At 40.6% G+C, this 27,639-nt stretch overlaps 2 protein-coding genes and 1 long non-coding RNA gene across 5 annotated transcripts in view; 1 reads left to right on the top strand and 2 right to left on the bottom strand.

The window, feature by feature from the left end:
• The window catches only part of GRIN3A (glutamate ionotropic receptor NMDA type subunit 3A), a 184,499-nt gene that overhangs the window by 31,846 nt on the left and 125,014 nt on the right, over positions 1–27,639 (bottom strand). For all 3 annotated transcript variants that reach the window (XM_017884301.1, XM_017884302.1, XM_017884303.1), the window contains exon 6: positions 22,644–22,795. In XM_017884301.1, the coding sequence (XP_017739790.1) occupies positions 22,644–22,795 (152 nt within the window). The remainder of the gene's footprint in view (positions 1–22,643; positions 22,796–27,639) is intronic.
• Positions 1,068–4,479, bottom strand: PPP3R2 (protein phosphatase 3 regulatory subunit B, beta). Its single transcript, XM_017884316.1, has one exon. The coding sequence runs from the start codon at positions 4,361–4,363 to the stop codon at positions 3,842–3,844; it is 522 nt and encodes a 173-aa protein (XP_017739805.1). The 5' UTR covers positions 4,364–4,479; the 3' UTR covers positions 1,068–3,841.
• Positions 8,995–27,639, top strand: part of LOC108537164 (uncharacterized) — a 22,784-nt gene continuing 4,139 nt past the window's right edge. Inside the window, exons 1-3 of the long non-coding RNA XR_001887726.1 lie at positions 8,995–9,080; positions 12,786–12,887; positions 17,462–17,581. This is a non-coding gene — a long non-coding RNA (uncharacterized LOC108537164). The remainder of the gene's footprint in view (positions 9,081–12,785; positions 12,888–17,461; positions 17,582–27,639) is intronic.

Here is a 27,639-nt window from a genome sequence, read left to right as displayed (position 1 = left end):
TTGCTCTGTCGCCCGGACTGGAGTGCAGTGGCCAGATCTCAGCTCACTGCAAGCTCCGCCTCCCGGGTTCACGCCATTCTCCTGCCTCAGCCTCCCGAGTAGCTGGGACTACAGGCGCCCGCCACCTCGCCGGGCTAGTTTTGTATTTTAGTAGAGACAGGGTTTCACCGTGTTAGCCAGGATGGTCTCGATCTCCTGACCTCGTGATCCGCCCGTCTCGGCCTCCCAAAGTGCTGGGATTACAGGCTTGAGCCACTGCGCCTGGCCTGTAATTTTTTAAAATAAAAATTGTCTTCATTTAAAAAATGCACACTGTTCCTCAGATAGTGGCTTAGGAATTTGTAATTAACAAAAATGTTTGGAACATATTTTTTCCTTGAGAATGTTTCTAAAGCATGATAGAATATAAACCAAAGCTAAATTGAATTTGCTGAAGCCATATTTTTTTCTCTGTTTCAAAAAGAGTGTCTAGTGGTCTGGGGATTGCAACATATGGTAGAGAGCAGACACAATCCATTAACATAGGATTCATAACAACATATTGTGACTGATCTCTATAGCCTCAGAGCATATTGGTTTGTGTTATCGGTTTAATCTAAATACTGTCACCTGTTTCTCAAGATGAGCCAAAGGTGGAACATGGTTTAAAAGTGTTTTGTCTAACATATCTGTTTCATTGCAATGCATAGAACCAAAGAGGTGGAGGCTGCTTGTTCTTTGACAAGCAGTTTACCTCTTTGGGCTTCAGTTTCATCATTTATGAAAACTGAGGCTTGATTTGATTACATACATGGTTAAGACTATAATAAATAATTTGTGACAGGTAGATATAGGAACTATAAAAATAAGATAAATGCAGAGAGGTAGAAATAAAGCTCAGGATTTGGGGTCAGAAAGCCTGGTTCAAATCCTTGCTTTGCCACTTACCAGCTGGGTGACTTTGGAGAAGATTCTAGATCTCTACATGGCTCATCTGTAATGCTGAAATAATGGCACCAGACTCACAGTGTTGTTATGATGATTAAATTATATGTATAAGAAAGGTTATATCAAAAGTTATGGGACAATTGCTCAATAAATATTTATTGTTATCATCCCAAGAAACTGTATAGAACTAGATTTGTTGGCAACTGGCAATTAACTGACAGGAAAAACAAAGCATTCTGATTTGGGAATAAATGTGATTCTTTTAACCCAAATATCCAGTTAGATCTTTCCAGTGCTAAATCCAGATACAGGCTCTCAGTTCAAGGTCATTGCCACAAAGCCTTAGGTAATTATCTTGAGTAGATTTATTGGACAATTAGCTTGTAAATTCCAGCCACTCCAGAAACTGAAATACATTTCCTCTCTTTGTTAAATGTGAGCATGTAATCCAATATGTTTCAAACCCTTGGTCATAATTTTGAAATTTCCATACTTTAATGTGCACATTGCAGGGTATATAAATAATGTCTCTCTTTAATGACAATAATGTCCTCTTGGCTAGTATGACATGTGCTCACTTTCTCCATGTAAAATTCCTCCACAAAAAGTTAAATAGGTTGGGCTGGAATGAGAATTTTCTTTTAAAATTTCTCCAGCTCTCAAGTCAGAAAGTCTATTGTCCCCTCTGCAAATGAAGGAGTGGGGAGGACCTTGAAATTGTTCCCATTGTTTTCTCTCTGGGCTTGGATATGGGCTGTACACAAATGTCCAGTTAATTTTAGAGTGGGTGTAGCTAAGAACTAAGTAAGTGTTCAAAAGCAACCAGTGAGCCTCATGTCTCCTTTACATATTGATCTTGTAGAAGGGGAGGAAGGGGGAAGGGAAGGGAATTAGTTGAATGAAATGGAATTGTGCTCCAGCTGTGTGGCATGTCTTTTTGAATCCTCAAAATAACCCTGGGAAGGATCCTCTTTTTAATTAGGAGGAAAGACACAGACAGGCTAAGTAAATTATTCATGCTTACACAGCTAAAAAGAAGTCAGTGTGATAACAAGCTAGTTGCAACTGGATCCAAACCTAGGTGTGTCTGAATCTTTGGACATTGCATAACCCTAATCACCACAGGGTTGGGAGCGTTTATCACAATTTTTAGGGTTGAACAGGAATTGAAGGGGCAAGAATTCCTATTTTTGTGGTTTCTAAGTAATCTATTAAATAAAAAAGTATATGGTAGGGTGCCTTGATAGATGGGTTCCCTGAAAGTGATTAAATTTGTGAACTTTTTTTTTTTTTCCTATTTTGGTCAAGACCAGTTGCCAGCTTCTTCCAAATAAAATAGTGGTAAATCCCCTTGAAACAGATCTTCCATGTCCTGAAAAAAGTTACCTGAGTGGTATCCCTTGGCTAAGCAAGTGTAGGGAGAGTATGTTTCATTGTTCTGCTGTTTTGAGAGCCTTAAGCATCTTATATGGGAAGTGGTTCTCTGTGAGAAAGGGGATTGGTGTGGAGCCGCAGATGCTGGGACAAGTCCTAGCCCTGCTCTTCTGAGGACAGTTCGTCCTCTGAGAACTGACAATAGTATGTGGGACCTCAGGGAGCTGGTAACATTTGGCATACAGGCAGTGATGTATTTCCTGGTACTGATTCTCCAAAACCAAAACAAAAACAACTAAAAGCTTTTGTTCTCTTCTCACCATGGCTGATCTAAAGCTACCAACATGACATAAATGAGTGGGAAGAGACACGTGCATTCTGGATCTCCCCCGGAACCACAGGCTCCCAATGGTGGAAATCTATTAGGGTGTGAGGACTTCTGCGCTGAATGTTCCACGAGAGAAAAGGCTTCCTGGAATGAGAGAGCTCTCAGCTTCTCTGCTATGCCCCAGATCTGATTTTCAAAATCAGCACAGCTAGTGTAGCCAGCATCCACCTCTGCTGTGGAGACACAATTGTCAGTCTCTGCATCTCTGAGCAACAGACATAATGCCACTTCAGCATCCTAGGGAGATTCCACTGCAGCCTGAATCTTTATTGCCTCTCCTCCGTGGGACAACTAACTGAATGTCCCATTCTCTCCACCTGGGGGGTAGGAACCAGTGTCTGAGGTGAGAGCACTTTCTGGGAGAACACTTTCCTTGCCCTATTTAGCTGGAGGTCCCCTTCATTGAACTTAATGCTGTGTGGGCTGCCAACCCTGGAAACCCACTGCCAATGAGGATGATGACTGAGCTGGGCACTCAGTCCAGGCTTAGCATTTCCTATAAGAGCCCTGAAGCTAGTTTCTGTTCAGGAGCTGGAGCAATGAGTCAGGAGGAGGCCAAATGAACTCCTACCCCTCAAACATGCACAGCGATTTCTGGATGCATTGTGGGGAATGAGGCTGCAATCTGCTGAAGGAAAAGATAGGATTTTGTCCCCCAAGAAAAGTGATTACAAGATGCCCAGCAAAGATAAATATATTTGTCCCTGTTGCTACAATAGGAAGTTAACAATCTGGCAAGATATCTGAACACAAGCAAATGAAAACAGTTCACCTAACACCCATGCAAATTATAAATTTCCTCCCATAAACAAAATGATCAAAAATAACAGCAAAAATGTATATTTTCTTATTTTGAACTTTCAAAGTTCTAGTTTGGTCTTTGGATCAAAACAAAGATGTTTATAAAAGGCATTTCCTTTTCTTTCCCCACTATGCTCAATTGACTTGCTCTTCCCCTCATAGGGTACCCTGAGTCATTCAGAGAAGAATTAATAGCACTGAGCTGGTGATGAAGCTCCTGTTGGGACATATGGCTTCACAAAGAGAAATACTTCCAGGTGAGTCAGAGAGACAGTTGGACATCTTGAGCAAATCTCAAAAGAGGTAGGGAAGAAAGCAAAAGTTGTTGGGTGGTGCTTGTAAGAAAAAGGCTCACACGATGAGGACCAGCTTCTTGTGGATCTCCAGGTCTCTGACCACAGCACTGAATTCCTCAAAGGATATCTTCCCATCGCCATCCTTGTCCAGGATGATGATGGTTTTGTCGACCAGCTGCTGGAGCTGCCAGTCCGCCAGGTTGTTGCCCACCATCATCTTCAGCACCTGGAAGAGCTCCCCGTTGGAAATGTAGCCATCTTTATCCATGTCGTAAATGCTGAACGCAAACCTCAACTTCTGCTCCTCGTCGCCCTTGACGCTGAACTGAGAGGTCCCCAGGATGAATTCCTTGAAGTCCACTTCTCCATCGTCGTTGGTGTCGAAGACGTCGATCACTCGCCGCACCAACGGGTTGTGGCGCAGCTCCGGCAGGGACATGAACTCCTCCACGCTCAGAGAGCCTGATTTGTCCAAGTCCAACTTCCTAAACCTCCTGCCCAGCCTTTTAATTTCATCATTGTCAAAGTGCGCGCACATCTCCGCCGGGTAACTGGCCTCATTTCCCATTGTGGACATCTGGCAAGGGCCACGGCTCACAGGGTGGGAGGAGGGAGCAGGGGCGGCGGGCTCGGGCGGAGCGCGTGCCCGGACGGTTGGGCCATGGGGTGGGGGTAGAGGGCTCCCGGGGGCCTTGGTCGAGCAGAAGGGCAGGGGAGCGGAGGGAGGGGCGGCAGGTCAGAGAGGGAGCGGAGATAGGAGGGAAAAGGGGGCGGAAGGGGAGGTGGGTGCTGTCTGGGCAGGGGTATAGGGAGGAGAGAATGGAGCCTGGGGGTGCCTGGGAGAGGCAGAGGTGGAAAGCTGGGCTGCCCCTTCTCTTTATCCTCTCAAACTCCTTGTACTTTTCCATGATAACCCTAATTCCCCTGGCAATTATTTTATCTACTTATTTCTCCCCCCACCTTTTTTTTTTTGTTTTGTTTTTGTTTGTTTGTCTGAGAAAGTAAGCCCCGAAGGAGAAAGGGTCACATCTGTATTATTCGCTGCAGTATCCCAGAAGCATAGTACTTCACAGGCAATATGTGCTTAGTAAATATATGCCGAATGACTGAACTGCAACCAAGGACACTGTATACTTGCTTTACAGACTTAGTGTAAGGACGAAACAAGGTGGCACATCAAGGCATTGATATAGTATGTTTTCCACGATTCCCTGGGAGGGGAAGCCAGGATTGACATCCTTCTGTAACTTTTTCAGGACATAGGATTCAGAGTGTTTGTAAGAGACCAGACCAGAATTTCTCACATGGATCACCTATAGGCACTAACATATTCCTGAGGAATATAAACAATGCCGAATTCAGGGCGTTTTTCAAGATGACACAGGTCTCAAGAACACAACCTCTGTTAACTCTGTTCCCTTGAATCCATCATCTCATGCCCAAGTCACATCTTTGTTGTTGGTGCCTGGCGGCTATTCTGCAGAATACTTTGGGGGAATGTCTGCAGTCTGCCCAAAGAAACCTTTTGTGTGTGTTGAGAGTGACAGTAACCTCTGGATGATCTCACTTTTCTCCTTTTGTTTCAACTAGACCTGTTCTTTCTGTTGATGACTAATTTCACATGCTCCCTCCTATTCCTTCTTCCTTAGGAGCACATCAATTACTCCAAATGCATAAGAAATAAATGTGGTTCAAGAGCAAACAGTTCAGAGGGACTTGGGGGAACCTCAGGCCACTAAATCAAACTGAAAGAGGCAAACACTCCTTCACTTTAAAAAATGTTGGCAAGTTCTGTGTTCTATAGTTCAGCCAAAATATCAGTCTAAAGATAACTGTGCTGGAATTAGCAAAACTAAGCCACTGATCACCTTATCATTAGGTCTGGCCATTTTACTTTCCTCTGTAAACAAACGATAATCTATGGATATGTTTTAAAGCTGATTATGGGCATTACACAAATGAAACCCCTTTTCCCAATTAGACTGTGATATTGGAACATGTTTTATTTTACTTATTTGCTTGCTTTTCAGTTATTCAGAGAAACGAGCATGGTACAGTTTGGATATAAACCTGTTGAATTTGCAATATTAAGGACACCACCTTAAATTATATTACAAGATGCCTAAAACCAGTGTTGGTCTCTAAATGCTACCAACCACTGTAACCTGTGTTCTTTCTAAAGCACAAAGACCTTTCTGGACTCTCTGGGGAGATATCCAGGCCCTGCAGGTGCAGTTCTGAAAAAATCAGAAACCTGAGGGGCAAGGACAGAACTCTATCTTTTGGGCATGCAATGGGGCTGGGAGCCTCTAGAATTGTGTTACTGGTCTCATCTTGTGTCTTTGACCACAGTGTAGTCCGGTTTCTTGTCTGCAAGTAAAAGAATCTACCTCTAAGAAGTTTAGCACAAAAGATAATTTGTTGGAAGAATCTCACATAATCTAAAGAAGAGCTGAATGATTCAGTCTTAGGAAGGATGAGGATCCCACTGGGTTTAAGGAAAAATTGGAACCAACGCCTCAGGACCAGATATGTAATTTGCGGTGTCCTTTGTTTGAAAATGATTAAGAGCTTCAAGGTGGCCACAGCAGAATATTAAACCAACTACGGGACCTTAAGTGACTGCATGGGCCACATGCCCACGAAGCTGGCCCTGCAAGGAGTTGGGCCCATTGACCTCTCTGTGCTTTTCACCTCTGCTTCTCTTTCCTTCACTCTCTCCTATGATAAAGGAATTCTTCTGCATTGCAGAGGACACAACTAGTGACAGATTCCAAGTTAAGACTTTGGGGATTTTCTTATCAGAAAAGACGGACTTCTCCCTGTTCTAGTTAGATGCCCACAAATCCCAGGAGTAGGCTCTGAGTGGTTTCGCTTGGGTTGGGTTCCCATCTATGAGCCATCAGACATGGTTTATAACATATGGGAGTTTCCATTTGAACCTCATGGGTGGAGCTGGTGGGGGGATGTGGGGGCTGGGTAGGAAGAGCAGGTACCAAAAGAAGCACATGCTCTTCCTTATAAGAATGGGGTAATGCTGAGCAGACAGAACAACAGATGGGCATTAGACAGGTCCATTCGTGCTGACTCTATAGGAGAGAGGAAGCGTTTTGAACTCCCTTCAGTTTTGCCAACTGAATAGGCCACAGATCTTGCTATAGCTATAGGCCTCCACCAGCTCATTCATTACTGCCAGGTCCATCTTATTATTTGCTAAAATATCCCTTCACCTCTGTGTAGACAGAATCAGTATCTCACTTGCAGACACTCTTGTGAGTTTTACAGACTGTGGGTTACAACACACTAGTGAGTGATGAAGTTGGTTTAGTGAGTTACAAGCAACATCAAAAAAATAGAATAGCAGATAATTGAAGAGAAAGCATCATCAGTAAGGGGAAGTACTATTACTTCATAAAGTTGTTTATAAAGTTGTAAAAAGTTTACCTCATAAAGTTGTTAAAACTAAATATAGTATATGTATATATGATAAAGGAATACCAGGTCATTCCGGGTTTGCAATATGACATATTTTCTTGCTTTGATTATGGTAAAAAATAAAGACAGTCTGACATACACTATAGAACATAGTGTTTTGATATCTTATGTTATAGGCTCATGCCATGAGAATAATTCAACAGCAAAAGCATTTTCATACTGGTTGATTCTCTGTGAGATCAGTATGTGGGGATGAAGTAGATGAATCTTGAAATAATAATCTATAGCAGTACTGTCTAATTATATATGTAATTTAAAATTTTAGTAACATTAAAAGCAAAAAAGTGAATTTTAATAATGTATTTATATTAACCCAACATATCCAAAGCATTACCATTTCAACATGTAATCAATATTATCATTTATGAATGAGTTGTTTTATACTTTTTTGTACTGTATTTTATATTTACAGCACATGTCAATTAGAGCTCATAACATTCCCAGTGCTCAGTAACTACATGTGGCCATCATATTGGACAGCACAGATCTAGACAGTTTAATGGAAATGGAAAGATTTGGAAGCTAAAATATTTGATAATTGACTGAATTAATTAGGTTAAAAAGAGGTATTATTAAGTATTATTAATTAGGTATTATAAGGTAGAAAGGATTTCAAATGGGACAACATCAAATCTTAACTGTCCACTTAGGAGCAGTAAGACCTTGGACAAGTCGCTTGACATTAGTTTTCTCATATGAAAAATGGGGCTAATAATATATATTTTGTATAGTTTTATGAGTATTAAAGCTAATGTTAGTCAATATAATAAGTCATTATCATTATTGCTATTATTACTAATTTTATTGTTACTTACCCTGCTAGTAGAGATGAAGTCTTAAAGGATACCAGCCTGCCCTGGACACTTAAGTGTACATAGAGCCATTTAACAACACTCCTCATGTATTGGTTACAGTATGCCACAGGCTGCTCACACACTATACCAGCATAAAAGTTGGCTCCTCCTGTTCAGAACTGTTTGAGGACTGATTACAGACCTTCCATTGCAGACTTGAGAAACACAGTAACCAACATCACTGGCCCATCAGGCACTCTTAAGGATTCCTCACTTACATTCTTCTGAGTAATTCCTTGATAGTCATTTAGAAAGGAGCTTCCGGTGCGAAAACTCTTAGTCAGCTGTATTTCCCTATGTGAGTGTGTGGTTAGGAGGTAGCAAAGGGTAAAGGAGAGAGCGTAGGAGGTAAATAGTTGGTTCCAGCCTCAGCTCTTTACCTCGTTAGCTGTGAGCCTTTGAGTGAAGCTATTGCTGTACCAGCCTCAACATACTCAACTGTGAAATGATGATAATACTTACACCTGCTTTATCTATTGATGTTTGATGTGTTATTGTGAGAATCAGATGAGGTAGTGTATATAGAAATGTTACATAAGAAGGTGAAATCTTGTCACAGGAATATAGAATGGTTACACAGTACTGGGAAGGTGGTAACACTTCACTGAAATAATTCAGGTGTACAAGCAGAACTATTCTACTCTGTGCTGTAGAGGATATAACATTATGCTAGATCTGGAGTTTTAGTCAATGTGAAGTTGAGTTCTCATTGTTCTACATTTCACAAACTGTAGTTCAGCATTATTATGGGACACAATGCCATTTGTTTCAATTTTCTCTGTAAATTATTCTTAGTAATTTCCATAGAAAACACTATTTGTTACTTTTCTGTTCATCACCGTGGATTGATGTGGACTGTAGGACATTCACTGAAGCAAGCAAATTAAAAGGGTTGACTAACTGTTTTGGAAGAAACCAGGAGCCTTGATGGCAACTTCTATTTCAGTAAGTCATTTTTTTTTCCTTCAAAAGTTTTCAGATAAAGAAATATGAGTAGGTCACATGTAAAAATAACTGACACTGGAAAATCAAACCAATGGAAATGGAAATGAGACCTGAGGTTCACGTAAGGTTTCATTTTTTCAAGCCAGTCAGGAGACCAGATCACACAGCTGTTCTAGAAGCTATATCCTTGACATTTGGTTGGAAGCTCTCACCTTTCTGTAGCATTGCCAGTCACCATATTTGATATCTAAGCGTACTGACGTTAGCCACAGTGTAGACTGTAGAACCACATAGCCCGAGTTTAAACTGTTTCTGAGCATCAGGTTTGTCATCTGTTTGGTTTTCTTTTGTAATGCTGAGATGGTGCTTAATTAGTTTTTGGCATGTATGGTTTTAAATCAAAGTTTTGCTATTTAACAACTTTGTGACCTTGGGCAGAGTTACTTATCTGAATCTTTTCACTCATCTGTAAAACAAGGATGATGATTACTAACTCATAGCATCACTTTCAGGATTAAATGAGATAGATTATAAGAAGAAGGAGGCTCAATGCCTATCACATAGTAGGTACAGGAATGGTAGAGATTATAATTATTGCCTACTTTAGGCTTGCCTAAAAACTCAAAGAGTCTGTATGCATACATACACACAGATATACTCAGCTATTTATTCGTTTTCTCAGCAAATAATTATTGAGGATCTACTATGTGAGAAGAATATAATACTGACCTAAAGTGGATGCTTTTCCTGTTGTCCCTGTTCTCCTGGAGCTTACAGTTTTGGTGGGAACATGGACATTAACCAAATTATCATGTCCATAGATGTAAAGGAGCACCTGCCTTGAGTATTACAGATGAGAAGTACATGGTGCCAGGAGAGTTTCGACAACAGGAAACTTTTATTGGGGAAATGATGATTGATCTACAATCTCAAGAAACAGAAGTTAACTAGATGTTCTGGGAAGGAATGAGTGTTCCAAGTAGAAGAAACTCCATGTGCAGGAGGAACAAAACAAGTAGGAGGAACTGAAAGAATGCCAGTGTGACTGGAGTAGGGAGGCCAAGGGAGAGCATGGGATTGGATGAAGTAATAAGATGGTTTGACTGTTCCCCGTACACTGAAGAAAAGACAACATTTACTCAATTATTCTTTATAGGGCATTGTTTATTCAATCATGTTTTAACATGTAAAGCATTGGGACATTCAGAGATGGTCTTTGCTCAGAAAACTTACTGATCACTGAGTGAACTGAGGCATTAAAGAGTTATAATTAATAACACAAGATGAACAACAAAACATGTCAGCAGAGAGGTAAGGGAAAAGAACTATAAGAACTCAGAGAATTGAGAAATTACTTCTTTCTGGAAACAATACAGGAAGATCTTTTTTTTCTTTTTTCATGAAGTATTTGAGAGAGACAAAGGGAACAAGTACCATAATCACAGAAGTGGGAAAGAGTGCAGGTGTAGATATTAGCAAGTTGCTTATAATGGCTGAAGTACTTGAGCAAAGTAGCAGAAGATGAGCTAGACAGAACCAGGGTTCTGAATGTTTGGCTAAGACATTCAGTTTCTATCCAGTAGGGAAAGCACAAGTTTTATCAAAAGAACAACTTAATCAGAATTATATTTTGCAGAGATTAATCTGGCATTGTGGGTAGATTGAACGGGACAAGAGACCAGTATTTGGGAGAGCAGCTAGGAAACAATGACAACTACAAATTCTTGTCTAGAAGAGCCTGAGCTGGGATGAAAGAGGCACTAGAAGTAAAATGTGGAGGGTATTCATTATTTTGCAAGAGCTGTTGTAATGAAGCAGCACAAATCGGGTGGCTTAAACAACAGAAATTTATTGTCTCCTAGTTCTGGAGGCTGGAAGTCTGAAATCAAGGAGTTGGCAGGGTCATGCTGCCTTTGAAACCTATAGAGCAACCCTTCCTTGCCTCTTCCTAGCTCCTGGTGGTTTATGGTCATCTTTGGCCTTCCTGACTTGCAGATGCATAAATCCAGTCTCTGCCTTCGTCAGCACATGGTGCTCTCCCTGAGTATCTCTGTCTTCGTAGATGGCTTCTTATAAGGATACCAGTCTTACTGGATTCGGGCTTCACTCTTGCTGCAATATGACTGCATCTCAGCTCAACCAATCCTGTCTGCAATGACCCTATTTCCAAACCAGAACACATTCTGAGGTATTGAGAATTAGGCCCTCAGAACCTCAATATCTTTTTTTAGGGGACACAGTTCAACCCATAACACTAGGCTGAAGTCTTATTGTATAGAAGGACAGAGGGAAGGAGCTCAGAAGAGGCCCCACATGGGTGTGCATTGGCTTCCCTGGCCAGCAAGCCCTAAGCTTTCATGTTGCAGGAAGCCACCTATATTGCATAAGAAGAGGGGCATCTCTATAAAGGCTCCAGGACTCTCCTATGATGTTGCCTTCTCATCCAACACGTCCTGAAATTCTACCAATTCCCACAGCCGCATAGGGAGGAATTGTCCTCAGACACGCTGGAGGAAGTGGCAGGGCAATTTCTCACATTTTTAGACTTGGTTTTTGCCTTATGTGAGAAAGAAAAAAGATGGTTTTTCCAGTATTTTGTAACAACTTGCATCAAGAGCCACTAGATGGCAATCTTCACACATTTCCATACTTTCTCTGCTTTCTTCAAGCCCGAATCCTCAGAGCCCAGAGGCAACTCCTCTCTGCACAGGGAATAGAGGTGAGGGAGGAGTCCCATTTCCTGTGATCCCCCACAGGCTTTAGTGCATGGAAGTCTAAACAAATGGAAGGAAGACTGTCTCACAATAGTCCTAATCAGTTTGAGCACCATTCATACCTTTTAGTTGCATAGTAAATAGCATTTCATCAATATTCATGAGTTTGCTGAATTTAACCAGGGAAAAGCAAGAACTCTTAACAGTATGTGGTCTTGGGTATAATTTATGCCGAAGAATCTCTGGTATATAAAAGAGGGGACTCTTATTCCGAGAGATCTGTTTACTTGGTCATTAGCAAGGGTGAAGGAGACACTTCCTGAAATTAGTTTTCCTTCTCTCAAAATCCAAACTTCTGTTATCTATAGTAGCCAGAGAGCAACAGAGAAGCAGCCCTAATCTTGTGATGATATGGAGGGAGGGGAAAACAAGACTAGAGAATTGTAGGTCTGGGCGCCTGTTCAACAGGAGCCTAATTTTGAAATACCATTGACTACATGTAAAGACCAAGTTACCACTGTTTCTGTAAAGATCTGTTTTAAGTGCCACCTAATGGTTTGTATAAAGCATCTTCATATTTTCCCACTCATACTTAGACACTGAGCTGGAGGAAAGAAAGAACACAACACTACAAAAGTTAGTTAAACCAGCACTTTGAGAGGTAGAAAATTCCAGAATCATGCATTTCTCATTTTGCAATAAAAAATTATTTGGTTCTGTAACATACATAAGCAATAAATAAAAGAGTGTTTATCTTGGAGTTAGAAGATGCTTATAATGATAAGATGCTTCTGCTTTTTTCGAGATGGGGCCAAGATGGGCCTAAGAGGGTGGGTGCACCAACTATAATTTCTTGTCTATGCTTATTATTCACCAAATATATATATTTTTTCTGCGTGCATGATTCTATAATCAGGGAAGGAGGAGGGCACATTTGTCAAGCCAGATGTTTTCCATAAACTATCTCATTAAATATATTTCACACTTTCAGGCAGGCCCTATTATTATTCCCGGGTTTGGAGGAAGATCTGAAGTTTTGGAAGTTGCACAGCTTGCATAGACACACAGTGGTGGAGCTGGGAGTCAAATCCTGGTATGTTGCTTCCAGAGCTGAAATTCTTCTGTATTCTAGACTGCCTTCCATATAAGACTAGAAAAGATGTCACTGCCTTTGAGGAGGTAATAGGGAAGCTACAAGGCCGAGCGCAGGAAAAGTAAAGGCCCATAATTTACTTGTGGGTCCACCTGTGACTGCATAACAATTGGGCCAAAGAAAGCAGCCACCTGTAATTTTAGAATTCCTGGGGAAGGGGCACTATTAAGAGGGCATACAATTCTGTCAATCCAGTATGATTGGGTGCAGTGTCTTTGAAGGGCAAGGCCAAATTGCATTCCTTATAATTTCATGCCTCAGTGTTTTACTCTGGTTTCGCCTGGAGGGTTCTCCCGCTACAGGGGTTACCTCCTCCAGGAAGCCTGCTCTGTTTCCTCTAGCTCTTCCATGTGTGAATTATGGCCTTGTTTGTGTCACTGCTTACCTTATATCTTCATCTATTGCTGCCCCTGTGGCGGTGTGGAATTGGGTTTTTTCACAAGTCTCTCTTGAGCTCCTATGAGCTCCCTGCCTGTGAGCTCTGTATTCATCTCTGCATTGGCTGCACCCAGCATGGGACACGGTACATGGGAATTAAACACATGTTTGCTAATGGATGGATGGGAGAAAGGAAGAGAAAGAAAGAAAAGGATGGAAGGAAGGGAAGTGGGGAGAAAGAGAAAGAAAGGGAAGGAAGGGAAGGAATGAAGGAAAGGAAAGACAGGAAACAAAAAGGAAAGGAAGAAAGGAAGCAAAAGAAAGAACGAATGAATTTGGAAATTGTTCTTGTAGCCAGTCAGATGAAAATGAGGTCTTTCCGAGACTGGCTTCCCTTTCTTCAGGCCCAGTTTTACTCCACGTCATAAAAGAATACACGTACAACTTTGTGCTTCTTCAGGTTTTCAGAACACACTACCTGGATAGGTTCCATCTGACCTTATGCTTGGCTTAAATATTAAACTTAATTACTTAGGCTAGTCTAAGGAAAGCACTCAGCTGTCAAGGTGGCTCTTGATATACACGAGTTTTCAATTTAAAGCAATCTACACTCATTAACTCTCCTTGCCTCCCCATAACTTTCATCAGGTTGAATGGCAGATAGTGACATTTTAAATGGAAAAGAGAAGGGGTAGGAATGAGAAAGGGGCAGGAGGGTGTTGAGATGTGGGCTAGCTGTCAAGAGCAGAAAAGACGGCATTAAAACTCTGCCCTCCCCGACTTCCCTAACCATTCCCTTTGAGTTTTTAATATGAATTAAAGATAAACTGGACAGAAAAAACTGACTGGCATTGAAGCTTCTCAATTTGACTTGTGGGATTCCCTTTGGCTTTCAATGTATAGCTGACTAACCCTTCCCTTTCCCCTTCCAAGAAGTTAACAGAGGGAAGAATGGATCTGCTATGAGAGAACTCCATTTTCTCAATAAATATTAATAGGTAAACACATATTAATATATCACATATGCATTTTGGTGGTCCTTGGGAATCAAGTCTGGGTCCCCGGTCGGGGATGGGGAGCCCAGGCTGGAGGACGGTCAGTCCACTGTCCTCCTCTGTGCCCCAGGATCCATATCTTCTATTAGTTAGGCCAGGAATCCTCTTAAATAACCTTAGTTGAGAATCACAGCATCTATTTGCTGGCCATGGTACATGGCCCTTTATTTTAAGGCAAAGAAACAAGTTTACAGAAGTGAAGTGATTTGTCAAAGGTCATGGAACTGGTTCGCAGCAGTGTCATGACAAATGTGATTAACACTATCCATTCAGCACCTACTATGTGTCAGGCACTTTGATGTATGTTATCTCTATTCTTTATACCAAGCCAGAAACATAAAATATCTCAGTTTTGCAGTGTAGGGAAGTCAGGGAGGTTAAGCAATTTGTGTTAATGACATTTTGATGTGGATGTTTTGATACCATGGTTATTTTTACTTTTGCTCCTATACCACGCTCCTTAAAAATAAACCATTTGAACTTCCATTTTTAAAACTACCTCATAACGAGGTTAACAGACATCTTCACTCCATCCGTGCCCTATGGATTCATCTTTTAGTGGGTGAAGGTAAAGGCTGGGGGAGAATAGGAAGGGTCAAGAATGGACTGAAGGTCAGTTGGAGGCTGGTGGTGTCAGGAATAGGGTGAGGTAAAAGATGGGGAAAGTTCAGATAAGGGCCACTGTTTCCTGCTGCGCGCTTCCCATGATACTAAAATCACTGGAGAGTTTAATGATTTACTTTTGAACAGTTTCACCATATGCTTCTCTTTTTCCCTATCCCATGTAATCAAGGCCTCTGGGTTCCAAGGTTAGAGCTTTCACTCTAGTGTTTGGTTTCTTGCTTAGTATGTGTTTGTTTCCCTCAGTACACAATAACAGCGGAGGAGATCCCTGGATTCAGCAAGAAAATCTTGTAACCATCAAGCAAGACATGCATTAAACTGAGGCTCAGAAAGGTTAAGTAATTTTCTCAAGGACATAGAGCTGCCTCCTCATAGTGACAGGAGAGCCAGGGTGGTCTGACTCTCAAGACCAAGGTCATTTAAGTCGACTTGATTGTACTTCTCTCTCCTTCTCAACAAGTGCAAGGCACGGTCTCTCTCCCGGCAGGCTGGACCCCTGTCTGGAGGTGTAGAGGCTGCACACTCTCAGATGGTTGGGTTGCGGCCACTTTTCTGTGGCTGACCCCATCCCACATTCATCTGCCACAAGAGACAGTGCTGGATATTCTTCTGCCCTTCCACATCTACTTTCCACCTTTCTTCATCCTGCTTTGTGCCCTGGGAAGGGGACCTCTCTGCACCATATTGACAGTCTCCCTTGACCTGAGGTAGAAGATGCAAGGGTGGGAGGAGACCAAACTCAGGTATTTATTCCCTGGGTGTCTTCCAGGCAGGTCACTGTGGGATGGCTGTACCCCTGGTCAAATGGCCGTGGCTCTTAGAAAGCCCTCTGCCGTTTCTCCCTGGGTTCTAGAAATGGCTCTCTTAATTCTTCTCTTTGAACCTAGATGTGGTAATGGCTCCCTCACTTCACCTGCCCTGGGAGACTGGAGTATCTTCACTGGTTTCCTTAAATCATACTTTTGCAAACAGTTTCTTTAAAATTCTCCTTTGATCATTGGAATGTTCTATCTGCTCCCCACCAAGATCACTGTTTCCTCTTTCTTCCTGAATAGTCCCACTTGGTAAAAAGTGCATTATTCAAACTTTTATTTAAGGGAGGCTTGCAAAAAGAAGTTATTTGGATATGTTAGTAATCCCTTGAAGAATTTTAGAGGTTGCTAAACTGTGGTCTGCTGCCTTGCTTTCCTGGTTTGCGAATAACCGATGTCATAAAACTCTTGCCCTGGAGCTCTTAAATTCACTTGGGGAGTTGAAAAAAGTTAAATTTTTTTTTTTTTTTGCTGAGTCAAAGGAAAATGAAGGAAATTTACACCCTGCCATATGTTTTCCCTAATGGCTTTGATTGACAATGAGGCCACTGCGGGCAGAGGCACAGGTATGCAGGGAGGACTATGGGGAAACACCTGAGGTCAATTTAAAATTCCTCTTTGAAAATTGCCAGAGTCTGGTCGGCAGAATTGGACCTGCAATTTCCTAAGTGACTCTGGGGAGCAGATGAAGCCCTGAAATTCAGGAAAAAAAGTGAGTTTATCTTCCAGAGAAACTGCGGCTAGATAGCTCTAGGGGCTGCAAAGAGATGGAAGGTGAATAGGTCAAGCTTCTTACACTGGGCCAAGTATTAATGTGCAATTGCCAGAAATGGGGGAAAAAGGCACCTAGTAATTTTATTACTAGGTCACCATATAATTTGTTATCTAAACTAGAATTTTTTTCAGAGTAAAAGACGGTGTTTAATTGCTCTATAGCAACAGACTTACGCAGGAACTGTAACTGGCAAAATGGTATGTAAGGTAAAAAGTAAACCGAAGAATGGAATCCTCAGGGGTCAGGGGCACCTGTTGGGAGGGGAACCAGCCAGAGAATATACCTGGTTCTTCTGCACTGTGCCCTGCACTCCTCCCTCTGGGCAGGGGGAAGGAGGAGGGCCGTGTGTATGAGGCCGTCATTTTTTTTACTCCACGCAACAGTTACTGATGAGATGAAGAAGCTAAAGCTGAGTTGGATTAAGGCACTCACCAAAAGTAAGTTGGTGGTTGAAGTAGGCTTCAAGGATAGCTTGTCTGATTTCAGAGTTAATCCTGGTTCCCCACACTAACAGAGCCCGGCAGTGTATGACATTTGAGGCAAAAGGGACGACAAGCGAAACATTAATAAGTATGCTTTCTTCTTCTGACCTTTTCTGGGAGAAAGTTAAGAAAAAAATCGCAGTTGGAGACTTAGTGTATTGAGCAATGGGAAATCCAGCAGGCAGAGGGTCTTTGTGCAGAGGAGACCAAGCTCAGTCAATGAACTGAAGATTGGTTTCATTTAATTACATCTATCTTTAGGTTCTGTGAGGACAATCTGGAAATTCTGTCTTAGGTTGTTCAAAGCAAAAATGTCACACAAGAATACGCATTGCTGTTTAAATGTACCCAGGTAAGCATTATTACAAAAAAGTTTCCTATTCCATAGACCAGGATACACCATACAGCAGACCAGCATCCCTGAGGAAGAAGAGCTCTGTGTGTGTGTGGCCCTCCTATCTCTACACAAACTGATGTTACCAGAACTCTGTTATTTCTGTCCCTGAAGGTAAGGACACAACTTTCCTCCATTCTTCTCATTCCTAGTTCTCTTTCAAATTTAGCTGACCTGGAATTGGGCCCAACATTGCCTTGACAAGCACAAGTTGATCCTGATATTAGCCTCTTATTCAATGCTTCCAGCTAACTACATCTAGAATTTCTCATCTGCCATTCCCCTGAATTTGGCCTGTGAAAAACTGCAATGGAAAAAATTTTGCTGTACTTTAGATGCATCATCTCAACAGTTTATGTCTTTCACTGATACTTGTTTTTCAAAACATCCTTTTTTTTTGGTCTACACTTAATTTGATTTTGTTTGAAATTGCTGATAAATCCATATAGCCCTGTAACATATATGGTGAAACCTCATAATCCTTAATAACATGGGTAACTTTGTGGTTATCATATTTAGGAATATGCCCAATATTTGAAGAGCACTATTGAATTTCATTTTTACCACAATCCTATAAAGTATATATGACTATCTCCCCAGTTTGTAGAAGCTGAGTCTCAGAATGCTCAAATAAAATGTCCTGGTATCACAGCTGGTAGACCTGGGATTCAAATCTAGAATTGCCTTCAAAGCCCATGTTTCTAACCATTATATGATACTGTATAGAATACTGAATATTCATATTTTAGGATAATATTAAGGGAAGCCAGAATCACTGTGTCAAAGCTGGGAGGACTTGCTTTGCAGATGATTAAATCAAAATACCTCATTGTGCAGGTGGCTGGTGGTAGGTGGGATGAGAGAAGAAGCAGCTTTCAAAGTCTATAGAGTGACAGTAGAAGTGGTTGGATGCTTATTCAACATCTATTCTTCTATCTCCTCCTTCCTAAGGGAATCCTGCTTTTGTTTAGGCCTTCACACTTCTCGATGTGACCCTGTGTTTCAAGGGAGGCTGTGCAATCGCCAGTGCTAGGGGATGAGTCATGATTGGCCTAATCCATCATGGTGAACCCATTCCCTCACCAATGATAGGCTAAGACGTAGGCAGAAGATATAATTTTGGCCAATGAAATATGAGGAAATCTAATGAGGGTTTCTGGGAATATTTCTTCACTTTAAAAAGAGCCATAGACACCTGAAGATATCCTAATGTAGCGAGAGGAAGAATTAGTACTTTTATTATATACTATTCACCATTCTGAGCTTCCATAAATGACCTCTTATTCTTAGAACAAAATGGGATGGCAGGTTTTATCATACCCATTCACAGATGAGGAGAGTCAGACTTGAGAGCAGTTAAGTAATTCAGCTGTTAATTGGCAGAAATGGAATTCAAATCCAGAAATGTATGGCTTCAAATGTATCTTGTTTTAGGTTAGTTACTTTTCCTTTGGAATAAATTTGACATGGATTTATGTTAATAATTGTGTTGGTAAGTCTCTAATAGTGTGTTCCCTTCTATGTGTCCAGGTAGAGTTAGATTCTGAGTATGCAGAGCTGTGTGTCCTTAGGTCTTCCTCCACCTGGGAATCATATAGTCCCTCCAGCTGAAGTCTTGGTCAGATGATCCTCTGAAATGACAATAGCCTAGAGGCTTGCATGCAATCAGGGAGGTTAAAATCATTCAGGAATGCTGACTTTGGGGACAGGATTGGGAGGTTCCTTTTCTCTTAATACTTTGCTCTCAAATTTTTTAAATTAAAAATCTTTTTTGTAAAGATAGAGTCTCACTGCATTGCCCCATCTGGCCTTGAATTCCTGGGCTCAAATGAGCTGCCTGCCTTGGCCTCCCAAAGTGCTGGAATTACAGGCATGAGCCACTGCACCCAGCCTTGTCTTGCTGTCAATTCTGAATCACTTGAAGATGTTGACTTGCGTCAGCTATGGTCACAACAAATGATAGAAAACACCAAGTAATTGTTACTTGGCACAGGTTAGGCAACTGGTTTCCTTCCTTCCTTGGTTGACTTAACTCAATTGACTGGTATAGGCCCAAGTTCATTTCTTTTAGGACAAGCCAGGCAAATCTCTCCAAATAAAGATAAAAATGTCTACTTTACAGGGTTGTAGAGAGAACCAAGTTAATGTTCCTTATATAGTTTCTATCACATGGTAGGAAACAGAATGTGCTAGCTCCCTAAGTCCCCATTTTCCTCTTGCTTCCTTCAAACGTTTGATCAATATAAAAGTTATCCAGAGGAGAAATGTTTTTGTATCTTGCAATCACTGCTAACTCTGTTACTCAATGTAATTTTCAAAAGATTTTAGAATCTAGCACTAAAGATAGGTTAACTTCTTCTTTTTCCAATTAAAAAAATGTCCAACCCATCTTATATTCCTTTTTGTCATGGCTTCCAGGATAATCAGAAGTAAACTTAATTACCAAGGGCATTGACCAGCTTGCATCTATCTGTCTGTCTGTCTATCTATCTATCTATCTATCTATCTATCTACATTTTTATCCTTATCATCTAGATGTCTATCTGTATTAGTTCCCTAGGGCTGATGTAACAAATTACCACAAACTTGGTGGCTTAAAACAACTGAAATTTTGCCAGGTATGGTGGCTCATGCCTGTAATCTCAGCACTTTAGGAGGCCGAGGCGGGCGGATCATGAGGTCAGGAGATCGAGACCATCCTGGCTAACATGGTGAAACCCCATCTCTACTGAAAATACAAAAAATTAGCCAGGTGTGGTGGTGGTTGCCTGTAGTCCCAGCTACTCGGGAGGATGAGGCAGGAGAATGGCATGAACCTGGGAGGTGGAGCTGGCAGTGAGCTGAGATGGCGTCACTGCACTCCAGCCTGGGTGACAGAGCAAGACTCCGTCTCAAAAAACAAAAAACAAAACAAAACAAAACAAAACAAAACAAAACAAAACAAAAAACCACACAAAAAAACTCCAGAAATTTATTCCCTCACAGTTTAGGAGGCCAAAAGTCTGAAATCAAGGTGTCAGCAGGGTTAGTTGCCTCTGGAAGCTCTGAGGGACATGTTTTATGCTTCTCTCCTAGCTTCTGAGGGTTGCTGGCAATCTTTAGCATTTCCTTGGCTTGTAGCTGCACATTCCAGTGTCTACCTTTGTTGTCACATGGACTTTTTCCCTGTGTGTCTCTCCACAGGGTTTCCTTATAAGGATATCCATAATTGAATTTAGGGCCCACTTAAATACAGTATGGCCTCATTTTAACTTCATTAACTACCTTTTCAAAGACCCTATTTCCAAATAAGGTCACATTCTGAAGTTCTAAGTAGACACTAATTTTGGGGGGACACTATTTGTCCCCCCAAATAGTACACTACCAATTTCACTCCCAATGTATGCTTTTACTTTCTGCTCCCCAACATTTTCTCAGGTATGCTGTCCAATTTCTCTGATTCTTTACTCCACAATCACTGGGTGCTACTATATATGAGACATTGACAATACAATTGCATACAAAATCTTTGCCCCTCACCAAGCTCTTACAGTTTAATGAAGGGATACACTAAAACAAAAACTCAGTTAAGTATTTATTTAGAAATAGTATAATTTATAAATTATGACAAGTGCTATGAAATAATGTGAGATATATGAGATTATAAAGGGAGATATGATTCATATTGGTCTGGGATTATCAGAGACTGAAGAAGGGAGATTTCAGCTGGGAGTTTATAATGTAAAGAATTCAGCTGAGCAAGTGTCAGAGGATAGGGTATTTGAGGAAGAGGAGGCAACAGCCTGTGCAGGGAAGCCAGGAGGAAAGTGGTGTGGGATGAGGCTGGGAGGTGGGCAGGGCCAGGTCCCACAGGGCATTATGGGCCATGCCAACATTTTAGATTTTTGTCCCATTAACATGGGAGGCCACTGCAGGCTTCTGAGCGAAGAATGATCTGCCACATGGAAAACAAATTTGAGGAGGCAGGAGTGAAAGCAGAGAGCCAGTTGGGAGACTTTTATAGTGGTCCAGGTGAAGAATGATGGCTTGGACTCGAGTGACAACAGTGGAGATGACAATAAATGGGCATATTTGAGGCATATTTTATAGAAGGAAAAGACATGGCTTGTTGATGAATGCGGAAGATGAGATGTGGGAGGCATTAAGGATCCCTGCCAGTTTCCAGAATGAGTAACTAGATGGCCAGAGGTGCCATTACCAAGATGTGAGGCACAGGGGGAAAAATAGATTTAGGAGGGACGATCAAGGGTTCAGCTTTTGACAAGTTAAATTTGAGATGCCTGGAGGATATTCAAGTGGAGATGTCAAACAGGAAGGTGGATATATGGTCTGGAGCTCAGAATAAGGGTCTGTGTTGAAATACAAATTCGGGAGTTCTTGGCAAAGAGACTACTTGAAGCCATTATTATTCGCTTTAGGTGTTTTTTGTTTTGTTTTTTAATTGTCAGGCTGACCTTGTTCAGGTATATTTGGCTCCTCTTTTAAATATCTGAGCCTGTGGCTCTGGTTATACCTTCCAGTCTCCAATTTTAATCATCCAATTTCTGCCTTATTTTATAGGTTTCTTTCTAATTACATTGTAAAGTCAGAGTACTGCAATAGAGAGAAACAGATTCTGATTATTTGTGTGCCTTGGGGAAACCACTGAGTATCTCTTGACACTCTTTTCCTAACTATAAAAGAAGGGAATTGATTGTTTTCAGTTTTAAAAATCTATGACTCGATAATCTACATCCATGAAGGCTTTATCTTTAGGTGGTAACCATTGGTAATTTAGCAATGTTTTGATTAGATTTTGCAGGATAGTTTGAAGTACACATCATGTCCATCAATTAGCGATTAAACCAAACAGTGTTCATGTCAATCTCAGATACTATTGCTGTAATTCAGAACAGCATTTCTTCTGTACTTGTGGATATAGGTTGTGGGGAAAAGTAGAAATTTAGATATTTACTCATCAAAATAGCATTGCATTTAAATCTAAGACAAACATGCTTCCCTGTAAATTCCTATAGGAATGGACGCTTTTTGGGCAAAGTGAAAAGTAATCCAAATGTTATATAAGAGTCTAGTAAATGCAATAACCTAGATGATGAGGCACAAGTAATAGCATTTCCTTATGTTCTCTGAGGTACAGCTATACAACGTGTCACCATTTTCAGCCATCTTTCCATACCTCCGTGACAGCAAAACTTCTCTTGCCACAGGGAACCACCTTGTACCACTTGTCATGGAGCACATCCATAAACCCATGTGACTTGTATTGACTGATTAGCTCGGATATGTTGGAGGTCAATGGAGAGTTGGGTGGGAGGCCAATGCCGTATCCTAGGAGAAAATACAATCTCAGATGAATTTTTTACACCCTTCCTGAGAGATTGCCACCACAGTACATACTTGTGTGATACTGCTGTCAGACCTAAAAAAAGGGCGTGATGAGTTTTCATCAACTTTCTTTCAAAGCACTCAAGGACATTCCTAGTAATGATTATCCTTGAATCAGCTGCATCTCTGAGTAGATGAATTGAGTTGGAAAAGGAGAGGAATGGGCTGTGCACAGTGTGTTAGTGAAACATTTTAAGATCTTCTGCCTTTCCCTTTAAGACATTACTTAGAGGTAATCTTTGGGGTCTTTATCAGGGCTTGGATTCCCTATCTACTTCTTCCAGAACCCCTCCTCTGAACGTTAAATACACAAAATTGGATTAATCTTAGTCTGTGGTTGGTGACATTCCCTTATCAGTGTTAATGCATGACCCTCTCTTACTTTTTAAAATTTATTTTTAATTTTGAATAATATAATAAGACCATGTGAATAAACAATACAGTATGAGAACTAAAACATTAACAGGAACTTATAAAAACTATCTTAAATTGTCCATAAATAAATAAGTAAATAAATAAGAGGTAATACCAAGTGTTAGAGAAGATGAGGATTAATAAGATTATTTATATATTGCTTGCTGTAATACAAACTGAAAATTTACACAACCATTTTGGAAAGCAGTTTGGTATTACTTTGTATGGTTGAACATTTACATATTTTAAGAACAGCAATTCTGCTCCTGAGTCCATTCCCAAAGATCTCCACCACAAGCATACCAGAAGATATGTACAAAACTGTTCTTAGAGGAACTGTTTGTAATAGCAAAAACTGGAAACAACCCAACTGTTCTTTGACAAGAGAATGGGTAATGAAACTGTGGACTATTTGCACAGATGGAATATTACATAATCAAAACTGTATGAACTAGAACTAGAGGCAACAATATGGATGACCCTTAGTAATATGCCATTGAGTGAAAAAGGTCAGTTCCAGAAGATTACTTGCAGCATGAATTCATTGTGTAAATACTAAAACATTCAAAACCAAACAATATAGTTTTAGCAATACATATATATGCATATATATGTGATAATACTTTTTTTTTTTTGAGACAGGGTCTTGCTCTGTTGCCCAGGCTGGAGTACAGTGGTACCATCATGGCTCACTGCAGGCTTGACCTCCTGGGCTCACGTGATCCTCCTGGCTCAGCCCCCCAAGTATCTGGAACCACAGGCACACACCACCACCCTGGCTAATTTTTGTATTTTTTGTTGAGATAGGGTCTCACTGTGTTGTCCAGGCTGGTCTTGAACTCCTGGGCTCAACCAGTCCACTCACCTCAGTCTCTCAAAGTGATGGGATTACAGGTGTGAGCCATGTGCCCAGCTTGTCATAATACTTATTATTATTATTATTATTATTTTTTTTTTTGAGAAGGAGTCTCGCTCTGTCACCCAGGCTGGAGTGCAGTGGCCAGATCTCAGCTCACTGCAAACTCCGCCTCCCGGGTTTACGCCATTCTCCTGCCTCAGCCTCCCAAGTAGCTGGGACTACAGGCGCCCGCCACCTCGCCCGGCTAGTTTTTTGTATTTTTTTAGTAGAGACGGGGTTTCATCATGTTAGCCAGGATGGTCTCGATCTCCTGACCTCGTGATCCACCCGCCTCGGCCTCCCAAAGTGCTAGGATTACAGGCTTGATTATTATTTTTTTTAACAAAACCAAGGATGTGATAAGTGAAAGGGTGGTGGTAATACAGGGCAAGTGAGGCAGGGGAAGGAATGAGGGACAAACATAAAGATGGAGTTAATTTGTTGTCAGAGTTTTATTAGTCAGCTTAGACTCTGTATCCTCACACTATGTGGCTTTACTTGCTTTCCAAAATGTTACTATACTGTTCACCTCTTTGATGAACCATGTCAAAGAAGCTAATTAGCTACATTTTGTTTTAGCTATTGGACAGAATAGTAAAAAAACCCAAAACACTTTTTTTTGCCTTCAACATGATTGAGGAAGAGAGATTAAAAATATAGTTAGTTCCTTTTCATGGATAAAGACTAAAAGACTGTCAAGCGTCCAAAGATACCTAATAGAAACAAATATCTCCTATAATTATTCTATCTTACAATTCAATTTCAAGAGCACTGATTTTGTTTCTTTTTTAATTCAGATACACAATCTTTTTCTTTAAAAAAAGGCTTGAGATGTGTGTATAACCAATAAAAGAGATGAAATAATGCATAAAAAGCTGAGTTTTAATGGATTGTATTTTTTTTTTTCTGATAATAATATTTGTTCCTTAACAATAGGGAGTCAAGAAAATGATGACAATGTCAAAAGCATGATTAGAATTTTCCATTCAAAGAGCTATTTTGAGTGCCTGTTTTATGCCTAGTAATTTCGGTTTGAAAGGCAGGATGGAAAACAAAAGAGTTTGGATGGGTAGCTTTTGATTCTGCTGATGTTATTATTAAATAACATTTTAAAATATAATGGGTAATTTATTAGAGGGAAGTAATCAGTTTTCTTTAGAAACACAATGAATGTTGTTTCCAATTCAACTGCACAAACATTATTCAGGACTTATTTGCACATCAGGCACAATACTAGGCACAAGCATATCGTAATATTCACTGATTCACTGGCTCACTCACACATTCGTTTATTCATTCACTCATTCATTCAGGCAACAAATCTTCCCTGAGTAAATAGGCACCATGTTAAGTGGTCAGGACTTAGCGGTGACCAAGGTGGATGTGGTCTCTGCTGTGATGGAATGTACACTCTACAGGAGAGACAGACTCTACAGGAGAGACAGCATAATTATTATTTCATTACAATTGACATAGGTGCCATAAGGGAGAACTGGGCCATATAAGAACAAAGTTTAGGTGGACTTGCTACTGTCTGGTAGGAGTGGGTTGATGGTTAGGATAATTAGCCAGGTTTGCTGAATATCAATGTGTTTTTCCTCCCTGGGTCAATAGTTTTCAACAACATCAACAGCGGCAACAACAACAACAACAACAACAACAACAACAAGAAGATTGTGGCACACAGCTCGGTTAAATCATCCTTGGATTCTAACAATAGAACATACTAGGACATACTGGGCTCCACTGTGTGCCAAGCATTATTCCACATGTATCCCTCCATGAACCCACACCAGAATGTGTATTACTTGGAGACTTAAAGATTGAATAAATAGGCCTGGCATGGTGGCTCATGCCTGTAATCCTAGCACTTTGGGAGGCCGAGGTGGGCAGATCATGAGGTCAGGAGATCGAGACCATCCTGGCTAACATGATGAAACCCCGTCTCTACTAAAAATACAAAAAATTAGCCGGGCATAGTGGCGTGCGCCTGTAGTCCCAGCTACTCGGGAGGCTGAGGCAGGAGAATGGCGTGAACCTGGGAGGCAGAGCTTGCAGTGAGCCGAGATCGCACCATTGCACTCCAGCCTGGGCAAAAGAGTAAGACTCTGTCTCAAAAAAAAAAAAAAAAAAAAAAAAAATCGGTTCGAAAAAAAAAAAAAAAAAAAAAAAAAGATTGAATAAATAAACTGCCAAGGTCACATAGCTAGTAGTTGGCAAAGCCAGCATTTTAAAATAGGTCTGTTTGATTCTAAAACCAATGCTCTTCCCACGATGTCCATTACAACATGTGACTATGTCAAAGAAATACTTATCTCTTTCCCTTTAATGCAGGCCTCAACACTATATGCACATTGATGTAATGCCTTAAACCAGGTAGTTCATTTAAAAAACACAATATTCTAAACTGTTGATTTGTTTCTAGTAAGCATAAATATACATTATTCACGGGCAGATTTTACTTATAAACTTTTCAGTAAGTTTTGTAGAAACAGAGTGAGAACAGCTTTAACTTGTATATGATTATATATATCAGAAAATTCACTAGCAAAGACACTCACTAATTGTTTCTCCTAAAACCCTCTTAAAGCTAATCATTCCAACCCACATTAGTGTAATCATGGCAGAATTGTTTTGCATTTGATAACATTTATTGCTCACCTATTCATCTATTGATTAATTCCATAAACATGTGTTAAGTGCTTATTCTGTGTCAGGCACTCTTTCATATGCTATGGAGATTACCAAGTTAAAGCAGACACAGTCTTTCCATAAGGAGCTTATGGTGACATGAGTGAAATGAGGTATACATTAAAAAAAAAACTGCACAAATTGGTAGAAAGTTACTTGACTTTTCATGGTAAAAAAAGATGAGTGAGGCATAAATTCAAAAAAAGGTAAAATATAATGCCTAGTACACAATGAGGACAGGCAAAGCTCTGTGAAAATTCAGAGGAACAAGAGATTGGTTCTAGAGGAGAGGATGAGAGATGGCATCTTGAAGTCGTTCTTGATCATGATATTTTTGGTAGATAAGACAAAAGTATATGATAAGAAAGTTTTAAATTCTTACCTTCATACTTATGATAAATCTATATATTCTAAGAATAGAATTTTGACGCTACAACAAAAGTGTTAAGATTCCCTAACGATAAAGCTATGTTGAAGTTTCAGAGACAAAATACCATAAAAACCCTAGAAGAAAATCTAGGTAGTACCATTCAGGACATAGGCATGGGCAAGGACTTCATGTCTAAAACACCAAAAGCAACGGCAGCAAAAGCCAAAATTGACAAATGGGATCTAATTAAACTAAAGAGCTTTTGCACAGCAAAAGAAACTACCATCAGAGTGAACAGGCAACCTACAGAATGGGAGAAAATTTTTGCAACCTACTCATCTGACAAAGGGCTAATATCCAGAATCTACAAAGAACTCAAACAAATATACAAGAAAAAAACAAACAACCCCATCC

The sequence above is a fragment of the Rhinopithecus bieti genome, unplaced genomic scaffold (genome assembly GCF_001698545.2).
Source record: "Rhinopithecus bieti isolate Rb0 unplaced genomic scaffold, ASM169854v2 scaffold_12088, whole genome shotgun sequence".
Classification (NCBI taxonomy): Eukaryota; Metazoa; Chordata; class Mammalia; order Primates; family Cercopithecidae; genus Rhinopithecus; species Rhinopithecus bieti.
The sequence above is the reverse complement of the archived record's forward strand: the minus strand, read 5'-3'. Positions and strand labels throughout refer to the sequence as shown.

Coding starts and splice junctions, on each gene's coding strand:
- PPP3R2 (XM_017884316.1), bottom strand. CDS start 4,363: ATGTCCACAATGGGAAATGAGGCCAGTTACCCGGCGGAGATGTGCGCG.